The sequence below is a fragment of the Haliotis rubra genome, unplaced genomic scaffold, assembly GCF_003918875.1.
Source record: "Haliotis rubra isolate DU_JTF1 unplaced genomic scaffold, ASM391887v1 Scf838, whole genome shotgun sequence".
NCBI lineage: Eukaryota > Metazoa > Mollusca > Gastropoda > Lepetellida > Haliotidae > Haliotis > Haliotis rubra.
Window position 1 is genome coordinate 264,752 of NW_025767566.1, and position 18,453 is coordinate 283,204.

The 18,453-nt window shown below is 39.0% G+C and overlaps 1 protein-coding gene across 2 annotated transcripts in view; it reads left to right on the forward strand.

The window, feature by feature from the left end:
• The window catches only part of LOC124262416 (short transient receptor potential channel 4-associated protein-like), a 36,526-nt gene extending 18,974 nt beyond the window's left edge, over window positions 1–17,552 (forward strand). For both annotated transcript variants that reach the window (XM_046696899.1, XM_046696900.1), the window contains exons 14-23: window positions 2,413–2,471; window positions 4,409–4,464; window positions 4,868–4,913; window positions 5,318–5,401; window positions 6,015–6,105; window positions 6,810–7,053; window positions 9,632–9,744; window positions 11,733–11,881; window positions 12,407–12,473; window positions 13,630–17,552. In XM_046696899.1, the coding sequence (XP_046552855.1) occupies window positions 2,413–2,471; window positions 4,409–4,464; window positions 4,868–4,913; window positions 5,318–5,401; window positions 6,015–6,105; window positions 6,810–7,053; window positions 9,632–9,744; window positions 11,733–11,881; window positions 12,407–12,473; window positions 13,630–13,752 (1,032 nt within the window). In that variant the 3' untranslated portion in view covers window positions 13,753–17,552. The remainder of the gene's footprint in view (window positions 1–2,412; window positions 2,472–4,408; window positions 4,465–4,867; window positions 4,914–5,317; window positions 5,402–6,014; window positions 6,106–6,809; window positions 7,054–9,631; window positions 9,745–11,732; window positions 11,882–12,406; window positions 12,474–13,629) is intronic.
• The last annotated feature ends 901 nt before the right edge of the window (window positions 17,553–18,453 follow it).

The window sequence follows — 18,453 nt, forward strand, 5'->3', positions numbered from 1 at the left end:
TGCACACGTCTAGGACAGACCAGCATGAGTGATAGATCCTGAACTTGTATAGGACATACTCGTACATGAAGAAGGGTCACATCTCCACTTGATGCGCGCATCAAGAGATGGAGTTGCAATAGATAACTAATGGAATATTAGTATATCTAAAATCCACACGAAAATGTCAGGAGAAGTTTCGGAAGAAATCTGACAAGTTGTGATCCCCCACCGACTCATCAGAGAGAAGTTGAAAGAATCTTCAACAGTGCCGTCATAAGTTCCCAAGGGGGGTAATGCAGGACGTAGATCTACAACCAGTGAATCCAGAACGTGGCCTGACCCGCCACCGTTTCCGACGGATTCTGCAAACATAATTAGCTTGAGTCAGGATAAGGGAAAATATGTAATTTTCTGACTAAAATGATATTTTATACTTATCCTGACTCATGAGGTTAGCCCCCCCAACCTCCCACTCTGGAGTTCCCCGTAAATCCGGGTGTCGGGCTAACATACGGAGAGAGTGACAAGTATGGCCAATCATATGACCATTTGGGCGCCAAAGGGAGGAAAGGGACGCTACGCACAGGTGAGTGATTTTACATCCGCTTTTTTAGAAGGGAACTTCAAGGGATTTCAAGTGTTCCACTATCATTCCCAAGAAGAAGGAGACAAGCATAATAAGCATGAGTCAGGATAAGTATAAAATATCAATATTAGTCATAAAATTACATTTTCAAGGAAGGACCCTTGAAATAAATTATGCTTGACCCATAGTTTTGTAGGCCAAGGAAAATATCAAATCATTGAGTTGATAGCACCTGGATTGTCTGTGTGGATAAGACAATACTCAGCTATTTGCTGCAAACTTACCAGCTGCTTCCTGTCTTTCCATAATTGTTTGCCTGTACTGCATGGTAGTGAGAGATTTCTCTTGGCCTCTTCAGAAGCTGACAGCCTGCAGCAAATGTCAGTAAATATTCCCAAATTGAAATTTCAAATTTTTAAACTTATCCTATCTCACGACTTGCACCTCTCTCTCTTGCTTCGACTTTTAGTGGAACGACTGTTAACTTTTTCCCATAGGCCTCCTTGTCCATAAAAGTGGATTTCAACCTTTTGTTCTCATTATATGGGTTTAAGAACTACTTCACTTGGCCTCCATACCAAGGCATCGGAATACGGCCACCTAGCATGTCCCTACGGACCTGAGGCACAATCAGTATGACGATGCAGAGGTGTCGACATTCACGCTTACTGACCTCTACTCCACGGAGCAATTACGTCAGTGAAGTGTGACACTCCCGAATTCCAGTGGATTTCGTTGCGTTCTGCCTCAGAAGTTGCCGGGCACATCCTTTGACTAAGCTAAGGCAAAGGAGCGAGGGTCGATTTGATGCTGCCCGGAACTGAACGTTAAACCTTGGAGATGCCGAGTTGTTTCTCTTTCACCCGCCTCGGTCGGTGTCTGGGGGGCCTTCTTGAAGCAGTGGCTGGCCTGATTCTAGTCGCAAGACTTTAATTACGGGGGTACCTTGTAAATCGTGGCGAGGCGAGGCTTACTTGCCGAGTTGCGTCCTTTGTCTTGTACAAGGTTGCGGCCAAACACCACATCACTCGGGAGCACCCATCTCCCTGGGAGTCGTGCTTAGTAAGCCAAGGGGTTCCAGAGAAGCTACTACAAGCATAGGAGTTGCAAGCATGCATAACAGGCCTCCCTTGTACATCGCAATCTACGGTTGTCATCAGTCCACACAGCTCAAAGACCAGCTGTTCGCACTGTCCAGACAGAAGGGTAATCTGCGGCTCTGCGGCCCGCCGTCCAACCATGGAATAAGTGCAAGTCGTGAGATAGGATAAGTTTAAAAATTTTGGAAATTGTAATATAAATTGTATATTTATATACTTATCCTATCTCACGCGATGGATGCCCGCCCGGCCTCCCTACTACTCAGATTACAGCGTTGGCTCTAAGATGAGAATGATCATTCAAGGTAGTCAAGTAGGCAATTAGTGGAGCATGCTGCAAGCTTTATTAGAAACTAGGAAGCTAATTAAGGAGAGCATCATGGAGTGCATGGGCGAATGGACAAGGAGGCCTATGGAAAAAAAGTTTACAGTCGTTCCACTAAAAGTCGAAGCAAGAGAGAGAGGTGCAAGTCGTGAGATAGGATAAGCATATAAATATACAATTTATATTAAAATTTCCAAATTTCCGAATTTCAAGTAGAGTTGTGATATTTCCCAAGTGCCTGCCAGGTTTGAAATCCTGAATAAATCCCTCATAGAGTACAGTCTGTTGAAGCAATTTTATATAGGCACTGAATTGTTGTGTGTGTGATAATATATTTCATTTTGAATTAGTGTTTTATTACAATGTTAGTTTACCTGATCTGTGATACATTTACTGATGTATTTACACTTGTATTCCAGGAAGTTGCATTGAAAATCCAGTTCCTGAGACTTGTCCACAGTTTCTGTGATCATTCAGAGTGAGTTGCTACATCTTTCACTCAGTAAACAAGGATTCTGTGGTTGTTTAGTCCCCCACTTGCAGCTTTAATGTCTTACCTTAACTAATAACATTATTTACGTTGTAGTTGTATTATTTGAATAATATGATAAAAAATAAATTTCATATTTATAAACAGTAGGATTAGACCTTTCAAATGGTGTATGATATGTATTATAGCTAACCACAAATTGCTTGACGACGGGCCATTATCAAGCCTGTTGTTAGTTGACGTCATAAGTAGCTCAAATCTTAATGTTCAAACACCTACGGCTCGTTTGAACTTCAGTTCTTTATTGACGATATTTTTGACTCACATTCGTCACATGTACCTCTGCCATTATGCACTTTCTTGCTGTTGCCAACCTTAACAATTGTACCATAAATTACAACATGCAGCAATGAAAACATCGACTGGAACGCTAACATTGTTGAGCAATGAAAAAAATGGCGGCTGGTAGTATGGGCGAAGGTCAAGGTCGAATGACATCACGCTCAATAGTGACGTCATCTGTTTTGTTCTATGACGTTTCCATATTTGTAAAAACGTGGGTCAGTGACCTCCGTCGTTTGTTGTTAGCAGTAAATGCTTCAAAACCGATTTATTTTATTAAAAATTCTATCCATTTTAGCTATAATTTTTTTCAGGGCATTATCATTTGCAGAAGCCCTCGGTCTTTTCAACTGCCCTCCTTCGTCGGGTAGTTAATGAAAGACCTCGGGCTTCTGCAAATGATAATGCCCTGAAAAATAGCGTTACCCTATAGTAGCAATTATGTTTTGCAAGCTGATATTTTCCTTGATAGACATAGGCTTCATCTATGACCTCAGAGTCTCTGGGGACTCTGAGTCATGGCAGTAAATGCCTCTGGTTGACTGGTGTTGAAAGAGATAACTTCCTGTGTTCACACAGGCTTAGAAAGGCATGGTATTGTTTCCTTGGCTCATTGGTTTCAATCTACCAAGACAACACATTAGAGTTCAATGAATTTCCTGAATTGGGCAACAACTTTTAGGTCTTTCATTTAATATGCAGATATTGGTTTTCTCTAATAATGGATCATGTATAAATGTCTTAATGCATCTGTTGGAAGTATGTTGGACAGTCTTGGGAAGTTACATGTCCAAGCCAACTGCATGAGTCCCCTATTACACACTGGTGTGTCTGGAGTGAACTTTGGTGGCTACTGCGGTATAAAACAATTAGCTCAGAACATGCTCATCATACACTGTGATGATTTGAGAGAGAGTATATTTTATGTGGATGGTAGTGTTGGGAATTGGTGTAAATCTCATAATTGATGATTGGTTCATTACAACCGATCAATCATCGAAAATAATTGGTTAGCGTCATCTATCAAATTTCCCTGGTTATGTTTGTTAATGCACAAAAAATAAAGAAAAAACATGCGGTTCTCTCGTTTTTCCCCGCAAATTGCACAAAATGCATTTGCAAATTTAACATCTTTAAGGGATGACTAGTGTGTTAGGAACATACATTTCCTGGAGTTGTTAAGATAAACTTAATCATGACTTGGTACGAGCTTGTAGTGCTTATGCAATGTCGAGACAAAATCAACCTTTTGAAAATTATTGTTATTGCAAACAAGTGGTCCAAAATTGTTTGTGTTCGATTATGAGAAAGCGTGATCGATTGCTTGGTCGTTTTGTCAATGCGACCACTCTTCGATTATTTCAATTTATCGGACGACCACTAGTGGATGGATAAGATATGACCTTGCTGAAGGTGTCACTGTGAATAGAATAGAATGACTGTTCATGCCTTCAACCGCTGGCTTGCTGGCTGCAGTATAGTTGAAATATACGAGACTGGCATGGACAACGTCCGCTCAGGACGTGTTTAACATACATTCTGATAATTTGAGAATGTTAGTTTATATTGTCTTTGTTTTGCAGCTACAAGCATCTACTACTTTCCAAAAATGAGCTCAATGAAGTGAAAAGAATCAATGGTAAGATCTTCAGGTGCTTTACTCATTAATTAACCATTACAATTGAGTAGTGTTTAGGAAGTTCATTTTTTTAAATGATTCGAAATTAACAAAATAGTCACTGAAGGTATAAGATGCATAGTAAATGTTGACAACAGCAGGGTATATGCTTTCACTTTCAATGATTAAGTGCTGTAAGAGTAAATGTTGACAACAGCAGGGTATATGGTTTCACTTTCAACGATTAAGTGCTGTAAGAGTAAATGTTTAGAAAGCCTAAGAGTCCTGCTTCCTGTCCGAATGCTTTATGAATCGGAACCCAGTTGCAAACATATTGGTTTGGAACACTATCATAAATAATGAGAAACATGGTAAAGGACCATGTTTTTATTTGAAATTGAATATGTTTGGGTCTATTTTTCAGCCAAAGCTGGTTCTTTGGCTCTGCCATCTCTAGAAAACGTAAATAGGTAAGTAAATATCTTTATATACCTATTGTTTCCTCTTATATTATTCCAGTCTGACAGGGGAACTAATAATGCTACTAATAACATGTCGTCATATGTGCGAAATATTCTCAAGTGTGACGTTAAACCCCATTTCACCTCACCTTTAGTGTACTCACCATAAACAACTTATCACAGAAGAAAGAAATAGGATCTTTGAAAGTCTGTTCATTAAGAGTGTTATATATCAAGTAAACATTTCTCTCTGGCCTCTCATAACAATATTTGTCACTAGGTAATCTAGTTAAAAACAGAAGTGAAAAATTGATTTGTCTGTGTGCACTTAAGCAACAGGAGCTTATGTTCAATATGCCATTATGGTTTTAACCGTCCTACTGGTCCTCTAATACAAGAAATATATTCACCAGATCCCTGATGTGCCGGGGAAGCAAGGGTCTTCTCACAAAGATTGTTGAAGTCATGAAGAAGGAGCCCACAACATCTACATTCAGGTTGGTGCTGCTTCTTTACCATCACAGCCTGCGGAATTGTTGGTCACACTCGCCAATATTGTAGATATATACCGGTAGACTGTAGTGTGATTAATGTCTGGAAGACAAACCAATGATTGATATAATGAGCACCAACTCCAGGGTCATCCATGACACAACGCCCGTTGACCTGATCCATTTCCTGGCCTTGTAGGGGGTGGGTGGGTGTGTGTGTGTGTGTGGGGGGGGGGTTATCCTACTGGTTAAAACGTTAGCTTGTCATGTTGAAGACTTTGGTGACAAATTGGTGACAGCCTACATTGGGGGATTACCCAGACACCAGTTAATTTGGGTGACCTAGACCTTATCTTCAAGGTCACCACAACACTTTGACCACTTTTCAAACTTATGTAAACGCAATATCTCATAAAACATTGCACCCAATGTCTTCAATTATGTCGACAGCCTACATTGGGTGATTATGCAGACACCAGTAATTTTCAGGTATCTTGTATGTGACCCAAAAATAAAAAGTAGTAAATATGTTATAAATATTCCATTCTTTAGTGGCGGGGAACATTGCCTTATTAGTGACAAACACTTGTTCATGTTGTGTTAACTTGGTATGTGTTAGGTTCTGGCTGGCCCGGGCTGTGGAGAGTTACCTGCGCGGTGATACATCCTACTGTGATCAGGTCTTCCTTATGAGGAGAGGACTACTTCAGGTGAGGTGCTTCCACTGTTACAACATAGTTCATTGTTAACTGTACTCATCAATATTTTCATGAAATTGAAGACACACCCATTTCTGGACACTAATATTGTTCGTCCTCCCCCATACATTCAAAATGATCACCTTGCATGTGCAGGATTATAGTCTGTTTGCAGTGAAAACATACCGATGAATTTCACTTTAAACAAAGAAGTGAATCAAGTTAAGTAAAATTAAGATTGCGAATCCTCATAATTTTACCTTGCCAAATGAACATTTATATCTCAGAATTTTATTCAACTTAGGATAAAAGTTGTTTAACAAACGATCATAAATTCAAATCGCTATTATTGGTTTGTATTACAAGGGGGTGAGCGCAGTAGATGGAACAGTGAAACAAATGCACGTGCGGAACGTGATGAGCATTAACTTAAACCAACACTACTTGTTCTTGGTGTTTCATTTAAAGTGCATACCCCCTTGTAATGCAAACCAATAATAGCGATTTGAAACTATGATCGTTTGTTAAACAACTTTTATCCTAAGTTGAATAAAATTCTGAGATTTGAATGTTCAATTGGCAAGGTAAAATTATGAGGATTCGCAATCTTAATTTCACTTTATTCGATTTACCTTTTGTTTAGAGTGAAGTTCATCGCAAACAGACTATAAGTGTTACCATAGAAACACATCAATATCTTTCTGTTCATCTTCCAGCATGTTGCAACCAACATAGTGGAGCATGAGATTCGTCACAAGGAGATTCTGCAGAGCAGTTTTGACCTGCTTGGAGAGTTGGTTAAGTTTAACATCGAAGCATTCAAGACGTTTGACACAATCCTCAACACACAAGCCAAGTTAGACAAGTTTGTGGCTACAGTCAACCGGAACCTCGTCGACTCGAACATGTTTATTAGGAGCCTAGTCTTATCTCTAGAACACTTCACAAATGAAGATAACGGTAATTATTACACTATTTTTTGCACTGAAGACATCATAGCAATCAGTATACACATGTATTATTTTAGATGTATATAGAATATTGTAAAGTATTCATCATGCCTTATATGGAAGCAGCTGACAATTGATATTACTGTAGTAGTATTATAACATATGTTATATTTGGGATTACACTTTCTTAGTACACATTCTTGAACCTTTGTCAGGTGGAGTCCCATCCCCAAAGACCGCCTCCCGTGGTGTAGTGGTTAGAGCGCCCGCCCGGAGATCGGAAGGTCGTGGGTTTGATCCCCGACCTAGTCATACCAGAAGACGTTAAAATATGGTACTTGTTGGTCCCTGCCCGGCGCTCGGCATTAATTGGTACAACAAGGACTGGCCGGCTCGGAGTCAGTATAATGTGTCTGAGTATTCATGCTTCACTGCGGCATGGTATCTCAGTGGGCTAGCACTATAAAAAAAACAGCTTAAGTCTGGGCTAGTACAAGCAGCCGCACATACACATACACATGCATGCACGTCGTCATATGAGCGAAATATTCTCAAGCACGACGTGAAACCCAATTTCACCTCACCTTGCCCATCCCCGAAATGAACCCACACCCTCAGTGTCCGGCACCTAATTGGACACACAAAGTCAAACGCCTAATGCACCTGACTCTGAGGGTGTGGGTTCGAGTCCCAGATAGGTCTCAACCCAGCAAAAGTACTAGAATCTGTACTTTACTAAGAAAATGTAATCCCAAATATAACATGTTACATTTGACCACTTTCTAAATGGCATTGTGTAATCATAGTATTATTATACTTAATGTTCTCATGTGTATGAAAGTGGTGTAACCGTGTGTGAAATATAAACAACCGGCAGGGGCCAAAGACATCAGAAGCTGCCAGCCTGTGCCCAACTGAACTCTCCAGCCCTCATTACGAAAACTGCTAAAAAAAACCCAGTGGCCCATTCCTCAAAGCGATGGTAGTGATAAGGTGATCGTAATTTGCATACTTTAACATAGAGATGCAAATGTTGTGATGCTATGATCACTTTGAGGAACGGGGCCCAGTACATTAAATTGCTGCAGGCCAAAACAGTTTGAAACTACTATCCCAACACTACTATTTTGAACATGCATGCTGGTGGATAGTTTGAATTTGATGGTTTTGTTGTTCAGTCCTGATCCCCATTCCACAAAGTTATGTTAGCGATAATATGATCATAACTGTGGAAATCATATCAAATCACATTGTGAAATGGCTGCTTTAACCCCAGGTATTATTAATAAATATATATCACTTTAGATATATGTCGTCAGAGCAAGTTCTTAATTCAAGATCCTGAAACTTGAATCGTGCTGTTTTCAGGGCTCGATTTAGTGCTTTGTTATTTGCACTGGTGAAACTCAATATCACAAAGTGCAACCTAGTTATTAGTGAAAAGTTCATCATTTTTTAGAAATAAATCAATAACAAATCTAAGTATGTCAGTTCATTTTTCTTCTAAACTCTGAATAGCTATGGCACCGAAACATTGCCATTCGTAGACACTTCTTGGCTATGACAGCTCTTGTAAACAGTGAATAGCTGCGTATCTGTGTTGCTGTTTCATGGGTTCTACATCATGGAAATATGTTGATGTGCACCAAAACCTTTGACGTTTTAGCACACTATAGTCTGTTTGCAGTGAAAACGTACTGATGAATTTCACTTTAAACAAAAAAGTAAATCACATAAAGTGAAATTAAGATTGCAAATCCTCATGATTTTACCTTGCCAACTGAACTTTAAAATCTCAGAATTTTATTCAACTTAGGATAAAAGTTGTTTAACAAACGATCATAGTTTCAAATCGCTATTATTGGTTTGTATTACAAGGGGGTACGCGCAGTAGTTGGAGTAGTGAAACAAATGCACGTGCCGTCTGTGATGAGTGTTAACTTAGACTACCGTAGAAACCATCCATTCTTGTTCTCGGGGTTTCATTTAATGTTCATACCCCCTTGTAATACATACAGGCACCTAATCGCCAGCACACAAAGTCAGACGCCTAGACCGCTCAGCCACCGCGGCTTCCACAAAAATGGAAGTCGGACAACTGGTAGTCTAGACTGCGGGCTTTTTGTACTCCTCTGATTGTGCAACTAGGTTTTTATCTTAGGTTGCACCTGGTGCAAATAGGTTAACATCCCTTAGATCGAGCCCTGGTTTTAATGGTGGTGTAATCGTGTATAAATTGCATCACTTTTGGGTTTCCTCCAATTCATGGGGCAGTGGGGTAGTCTAGTGGTTAAAGCGTTCACTCATCACACCAAAGACCCGTGTACGATTCCCCACATGGGTACAATGTGTGAAGCCCATTTCTGGTATCCCCCACCGTGATATTGCTTGAATATTGTTAAAAGTGGCGTTAAACTGACTCACTCACTCCAACATTCATCCTATCTATGACTTATCTGAAAGTCAAGTATATTTCAGAGCAGAGTTAAGCCACAAGTACAATGTCTTTTTCTGGCACCCCAACCATGATATTGCTGAACATGGAATCCATACATAAATCCATACTCACTCATTGACTCTGTGTGCAGGGGAATACGCCAAGAAGGACTGCAAGCTGTTGACGTACATCGGCAACTTCCAGAGGCAGATGGAATACCTGTACAAGCTTATCCATATCATTAACGTCCAGAACCTCACACAGGTACTGTGCTCTCTTCCATTACACAATAGATGAACTTATTGCCAGTTGACAATAGAAGCATTGACGGAAGTATTTGGGTTTTTTTAAAAAAAATTATTACTTAAACTTTTATTTCAGGGTAGATACAGGTATCAACAACACAATACAATTAAATGAATAGAGAATGGCATGAAGACCAAAGTTTGTAAAACATATCGACTCTATTTGACATTTCAGCAGCACATTTAGTAATAATATAATAATACCGGACTTTGTATATCAATGTTTGGAAGGTTGGCAATTGTTTCTGTTTATGGTCAAATATAGTCTTTGTGAAAATCAAGATAATTATGTTAAGTGGGTCATTGTTTCTCTCTGGAAAACCAATCAGAATCCTTTCTTTATTAAAATGAATTTCTATTTGAGCTTTTTCTTTTAGCCAACCTTCCAGCTTGGTCCACAGTGGCCGTACAAGATCACATTCCCAAAATTAATGCTGCAATGTGTGTGTTTTGTAGGAACAAAAGTCACATCTATCTGATTTAGTATAGCCAAATCTTTGTAAACGGATATTAGTTGGACAGGATATGGTGTAGGATTTTGTACTGTAACCACTAAATGTTTGAATGGCAGGTATACCGAAAAGGTATCATGTTATATTTGGTCCATGTTTTGATAGGGATGTTACATTGCAACTCATGTTCCCACTTATTAATATGTTGGTTTTTGATACAGTGCTTCCCAATAAGTGTTGAATAATTATACCTCAACCCTTTGTTGTCTGTACAAATATGTCTTAGATTTAGAGGGAAGATTGGTAATTCAACTTTATTTTTTATTTCTAAATTTCCAAATGACTTGATATATGTTTTTGTCGTTTGAACCAAACCATAATAAAGAGTGAAGATTGGTAATTCAACTTTATTTTTTATTTCTAAATTTCCAAATGACTTGATATATGTTTTTGTCATTTGAACCAAACCATAATAAAGAGTGAAGTTTGTTTTAAGAGCGTATTTGTTTTTAAATTCAATGAACTTTAGAAAAGGCCCTTTTTCATCCAAAAGATCATTTATAAGTGAATTCCTTTCGAGTTCCAGTCTGAGTAGTAGATGCTTTTTTGGTCACAAAGACACTTTGAAGATTTCAGCATGTTAAATTGCATGTTAAGATAGTCAGCAAGATATCTCAAAAACCATTCACTGGATTCTTTTCATATATGACACCAGGCTTCATCCAATGAAGGCACAAGGCCCAGTCTATTTTGGTGACCTTCACATAATTTTCATGGTCACTGCGACACTTTGAAGATTTCAGTATGTTAACCTGCATGTTAAGATGGTCAGCGAGATATCTCAAGAACCATTCACTGGACTTGCTTCATATTTGACACCAAGCTTCATCTAGGGAATGAAAGTGCAAGACCCAGTCAATTTTGGTGACCTTCACATAATTTTCAAGGTCACTGCGACACTTTGAAGATTTCAGCATGTTAACCTGTATTCACTGGATTTTCAAGACTTCCCTTGAATGTTTTTCAATAAGCAATTTCTTTAGTACCATTTTTGCATATTTCATACACTGACATTCATGTCAAGGTCAAAGTCAGTCTTAAAAAAAGGTGTGTGTTTGAACAACTAGAGAGAAGATATCAAGAGAAGTTGACTGGTCATGTTTTTGTTGACGTGTAACTTCATCTCAAACTTTCATTACTTTTTAAGTTTGATTTGATAATTTGCGGTGTGGGATTATGTCACCTTAGTGACAATGCTTGTTTTCTATCCATGAAATTGACTTTAAAGCACCGATGATAAAGGGATATGTTGGTTTGCGGCCTGGTAATTTATTGCTCCTCAATTATTTTTATTTATTTTTTAAGACACATGACACCAGTACTTACCATACACCCACAATCTAAGAACAAAGCCCAAACAATACCACACTGTTTTGGTTTGTTCAGTCTTAGTTTCCATATAAATGTTTGTCATACTCCCTTGCTTGGCTTACAGGAGAACGTGAGCTGTCTGAACACTACGCTTGTCTTTCTGATGTTCGCCAACCAGAAGAACAAACTCCCCCAGTACCTGCGTGCCCTCCGTGACGAGAAGGATGATCTCCTAGATGTACATGGCTCAAGCTCAGTTATGCAAAACTTCAGGTTTGAACAGCTTGGCCTATCCCTTTAGAGCACTTATGTCAATATGCATTCAGATCATATAAACACATTCTGAACGTAAGTCATTTAAAAAATGTCCAAAGTGAAAGTGTGACTAGTGAAATGTCTTTTGATCCTGTAAGAGCAGCTGAGCCTCCTAAAACTGCAAAGGGGCTGAAAATAATGACATGCAGGTTCTAAGTGGCCATTTAGTAGATTTAGTTTTGAGGGTGCACAGTTTTAATAATCTTGGAATATAGACAAAGAGCATTGATTTGAAGTACAATGTTAGTGACATTTAGCTGGATTCACACCTATAGTAAATGAAGGAAACGTCAATTTTTCAGAAGATTCCACAGGATTCCGACAGGACATTCTGTCTCCCACAGGATTGATTGTCCCATACCACAGGCTGCTGCTTTAATATATGGATATCGATGAAAGTTGTGTAAAATAATATTCTCCCATTTACTTGTAGTTATTTTAACATCATGCTTTGTATGTTAACAACTGTTTTGACCGTTTCAGGGATCTGTTGATCTTCTGGCAAGATCACTATCTCCACAAAGACAAAGACTGCAGTGCCTTAGAGAAGGTGAGTTCCACAGAGCCTTGCTATAGCTCTAGAGATATGTACAGTGTGCATAACATTCATTGTGATTTGGGCATTATTTTGAACCAGAATCTGTTTATATGTTTGCGAGAAATGTTTTAAAGATTTTTTCTCACAAAACATTGTCGTAATTTAAAGTACATGTTGACCTTGCTATTGTCATTTGCAACCACTTTAAAAATCAGTTCATAATCCCTTGGGTTTTCTTCCAGTGGGAAGTTTAGCAGACTTTGAGGAGTTTGTGATAAAATATAAGGAGAAAAATTATTTTCATCAGTGCCATGAAGTCAGTCTGATAATGATTGTTTAATCTTTCTAAAATGATTAAATGTCATGGGGACGGGATAGCATATTTTGTAAGTGTTCACTTGTTAATTCCCAAATTAATTTCTCTTCCTGTGTGCAATGGGTGGAGCCCTATATCCAGTGTCCTCCACCATGATACTGCTTCAGTAGTGCTAAAAGTGGCCTAAAAGTGTATTCACTTTAGTCTCAGTTTAGATAGGGGATGACAATGTTGATCAAAGACTAGGATATTTTTACTAACCATGATGAGAGCAGAAGGTCACGAGTTCAGTCACTGGCTGCGTTCATACCAGAAGACTTTAAAATATGGTACTTGGTCCCTGCCTGGTTCTCGGCATTAATGGGTACCACAAAGACTGGTCGGCTCGGAGTCAGTATAGTGTTTCTGAGTGGGGTATGCATACTTAGACCCGTGAAGAGAATATTGATCTTCAGTATCCCATGCCTGTCATAGGAGGCGGCTAATTGGATTGGATGGTCAGGCTCGCTGACTTGGTTGACACATGTCATCATTTCCCAATTGCGCAGATAGATGCTCATGCTGTTGATCACTGGATTGTCTGGTCCAGACTCGATTATTTACACACCGCCGCCATATAGCTGGAATATTGCTGATAGCGGCGTAAAACTAAACTCACTCACTCACTGTTCATGCGTAACTGTGGCATGGTATTTCAGTGAGCTAGTACTATAAAACCAGCTTAAGTCTGGGTTAGTACAAGCAACCACACATACACATGCATGCACGTCATCATGAGCGAAATATTCTTATGTTCGATGTTAAACCCCATTCCACCTCACCACTAACCATGTGTATTCTTCCTGCTTGCAGAGTTCCCGGATTAGTTTCTCGTACTGGAAAAAGACAGTGAATATGTTGGTCTCTGAGGACAAATCTCAGCCAACAGCAGTGCTACATTATGTGACACCATTGTCAGGAGACCGAAATAACTGACCTTGACCTTGGTTTCCAGTCTCAAATCCCCCGCCAATAACGGTACAATTGCTGTGATGTTCATTACAGGGAGAAACTGTCAGTTGAATTAGACTTGCTTCCGTATCATATTTTCACAGGTGCTTACAAGTAGAAATTTCAAGGGAGACTTTTCAGGAGCGAACCTTGGATTTCACTTCTGAGGAAAATTGGTTTCTATAGTTACTGTTTACAGGGTTGTGCAAATGTGTTGAAGATATTTTTCCCCAAAACCAGCCAAAAGAGTCCTCAGTTTTGGCTAGTGCTGATGTGTTCTGTGGAACAGTCAAACACAAGTCTTTCAGATTTTACACTAACTCTGGAGTGTTTAGGGAGGGAACTTAATGCTGCCACTAGCTATGATCAAGCACTGTGGATGGACACACCCACTATCTACGTGTGGCGACTCTGGTTGGCCTGGCAGAAATCTCAAATCAGTGACGATGGATATGGTGGTAATCTACAGTGACTGGATGAACATTGCCTCCAACAATATGCATGATGTCTGTGGATGAATATAGTGGGAATCTACAGTGACCGGATGAACATGGCCTCTAACAATATGCATGATGTCTGTGGATGAACATGACGGAAATCTACAATCACGGTGACGATGAATATAGTGGTAATCTACAGTGACCAGATGGGCATGGCCTCTAACAATATGCATGATGTCTGTGGATGAACATGACGGAAATCTACAATCACGGTGACGATAGATAGACACTGCAATTGTCTGAGCATGGCAACTGTGAACAGACATTGCAACTACAAGCACAATGACTATGATGGACATGGTGATCCACAAGTGCACTGACCATTGGAGACAGGATTCATCTTTTATCCTCATCTGATGAGAGGAGAGTGCAAGCAACAGTTCTGTTCATGGGATTCTAACTGTGTTAGGATTTGGAAATGATGCGATCCTTTGTGCATGGTGTATTGTTCATACTGGAAGAGATGGGTGTTCCGTCAGTGCTCTACAAACCTTGTTCACTTGGATAGCCATGTTCTAAATCCATGGATCTTCACATGTGAAGTTTGTTAGTGCTGGCGTTTCTGAAGACATGTTTCAATGACCAGTGCAAGTTTTGTGGATCATACCTGAATGTGTCATAGTATGTGTAGCCATGGAAACAGATCTTAACGATAACCATAGTTACCTATGTGACCTTGTTCTTGGCAGTTATCCCTCAGTGCAAGCTCGATTGACGGCAGGAATGGAATGGTTTCTTGATTATTGATATATTATGATGTGGATCCCCTGGGATGTGCAGTTTTACCTGGTACAGATATGCATGTAATTGACTACCAAATGTCGTGTTAAGCTATATACAAATTTTTACTTATTTATGCACAAGATGGCTGCAGAAAGTTCTCCATGTTCATGCAGACAATGGAACAGTTCAAACCGGTTTTGTATCTTAGGCCTAGCCTGAATGTACAGTTGTCGACTCAAAAAAATGAAAATGTGTAAATTTGTACATGTGTATATATTTATTGTCATGTCTGTGTATGTTTTTAAACATGTTGACTTTGTGTTGTGTGGTGTTGTGTTTGCACTGTGGTCTCATTCCGAACATTACTCAGCTCTGTGACTATCTACAGCATCTATCTTCAGTACCCCATGTACCCTCAGTACCCCATGTACGAACTTCAGAAAGTTGCAGTTCAACTTCCATGTCACACCCATTTGAGAAACACAAGAACAGAAATATCTAATTTAATGAAGCTTTGCACATCTTGAATGATTAGTTTTGAAAGTTGATGTTTTGTGTTTCCATGGTTACCAGATCAAGAGATAATGAGGGTAAATTTAGTTTGAGGTAAGAGTTGTTAGGATTGAGGTTTAGTTTCTCCATTTGAGCCATCTTGCTCTAGTCTGAAAAAGGCATTTGAATTTGAGAGCTGTTGCATTTCTTGAAAAATACTTTATGAAATAATAATACCGTAAATTCAAATTTTGAAACAAATGACTGTCCCTGGCAAAAAAACCCAACTCTATAACTTGATGTGGTAAAACTGGACTCATGCCAAAGCTCTCCATTTAGTTGCTGGGTTGCCTGAAGCCATCAAGATATTGTCAAAAGTCACTGTGTAATGGTTTTGTGAAATGAGACCTGGTTTGATGTGAATGGCTGTGTGAAAGTACCGATCTCGTACGCGAATGTTCAATGATCTGCACGAAATGACTTCTTTGACATGTCTGGGAGATACTTGATCTGAATGAATACTGTTTGAAATGGTGATTGTTTACCTGCCCTTAACTTGAATCAAATTACTGTTGGCCAGACTGCATGTAACCATAATATAAGCATGATAAGTAAACAGCTTTTGCTTGTTGATAGCTCTCATATTTGACCAAGGAATGAAATAAGATGTAATGTTTTAAAGAAATGATCATGTATTATCTGTGGTATTTACAACATATTTATGAATGTTTCTTTTATCAAAATGTATGTATCCATTGTACCTTACATAGTATTTTTATTGTAAGTTATGAAATATTTTTTATACAAACTATATGTTAGAACATGATAGAAGGGCAGAATTTAAGAAGTTGTTAATGTTAAATGTCAGTATTTCTAAACTGTAGCACTGGCAATCATGATTTGCAATCCAGGTGTAGATCGGTCTGACAGCCTTAACAAAATTGCTTCATGATTTTGAACGTCCTATGAAATTTGTAAGTTAGTTCTGATGGAGGAAGTCTGCATCCCGTTTCAAAATTGCTATAATGGTACATTCACGAACATCCTGCAAGGATTCCTGTTTGTGTATACATGTGAGGCCCAAGTCTGATGTGTCTTGCAAGATATTGCTGTCTAATTGGCTGACTTACTCACACCAATTTCATGTAGTTGGTTTTATATTTGGTTTGTCTGATCTTGCTTATTAAGGCTCCAGAAAAGATCTACTTCCATGGACTGTTATATGTGATATTAAAGTTTGAGTAATCCTGATTGGTAGGCAGAGGGAGATCTGTTACTCAGCAGTTCACTACACTACTCATATATCGGGAAAAGTCTGATCCTCAATGCAAGCTCAGTGATAAAAGATGTGGCAGAAGCATATTTGAAACTGAAGAAGCCAACCTGAGCACATTTTATAGTCATTGTTTAGATGGCCGTGAGATTTTTCAAACAAAAGGATGAGGACTTTGAGGGAACTGCAAAATATTAATATTTCTTCTTGCCATTCATATTTGCATTATCAGTGTCCTCAAGTTATTAAATTAATTTTGACATGTTTATCAAATATGATCCAGTCTTCATCTTTTCTATAATAGTGTTTCCTAGACTTTAGCTCATGGGACGAATTTACCTCTTAAAAATTCTAAAACCAGTTTGTACTACATTTACCTTGTTGCTATAGATACAATTTCTTTTGACTTACATGTGATTATTGCTGTTGAAAGTAGAATTTTACGAATAGGAAGTTATGGGTAATCACATTCTAATTGTCACTAGGTGAAGTGAACTTTAAGCATGCTCCTTTTAATGTGCTGACCTGCAGACATAACCAAATCAGGTTCAAGGTACAGAATTCTAAGTGCAGGTCCTCCATTATATGTGTTATCTGACAGTCTGTTGCTGAAGTAGGTTTGTGGATGGGGAGAATGTACAGTGGATGGATGCAGCATGGAAGTTTTAAGGATGTATGAATGATATATATTTTAATGTTTATGCTGTCTGTACTGTTATGTTTTAGATAGGTACTGTACAGCAAAGAAAAGCCTGTATCATACAAAAAAAAGTAAATAAATTTCTATTGTAACACAATTTGAAGTTTGGCCTTTTACTTCAAACGTGATGTTTGAGCATGCACTAGTTGCGTGGATATGTGCGCTGTACAAATATCCTATAATGATAAAATGTAGGATCTGTTGGAAAAAGTATTTTAGCCATTATGAGGCTGTTTGTACTCATCTGTAAGATATTTGGATTGTTGCGATGCTAAGATCTTTTTATTTAACTTTACAAGTACACAGTTTTAGTGCTTGGACCATATTATAGAATTGGCCCAGTATGGTATTGCAATCATCAGTGGTAGGATCTCTATGGAACTGTAAGAGAAGGTCTGGGGTTGTCTTAGTGCCAAGATCTCTTTGCTAAACTTGGGTAGTCTAGTGGTTTTTGAAGCCCATTTCTGGTGCTTGTTATTACAGTGCTGCAATATTGCATACAGCAGCCTAAAACCAAACACTCACTATACCCTGACTCTTAATGGTCAGTGCAAATTAGGGGCGGTGGGGTAGTCTAGTGGTTAAAGCGTTGGCTCGTCACGCCGAAGACCCGGGTTTGAATCCCCACATGGGTACAACGTGTGAAGCCCATTTCTGGTGTCCCCCGCCGTAATGTTGCTGGAATATTGCTAAAAGCGGCGTAAAGCCAACCTCAGTCCGTCAGTGCAAATTAGTGATGGACTTGGAAAATGACACACTAATCATGTCTGCCATAACAATGGTTTTCCTGAACTGAATGAGTCCAATTTGTTGACCCAAGTAAATAGGTCCATGAAAGGCGTGTCAAGTGACACAAATATGTCTGCCATTTGTAAGTGTTGCTTGTGAAAAGATGGCCAGAAAGAAACGTTGTGTGGTTTTCTGAATATGTTGTAAACTTACTTTTCAACACACAACCTTATCAAATTCCAAATTTTGGGCCAGCATATATATTCTGC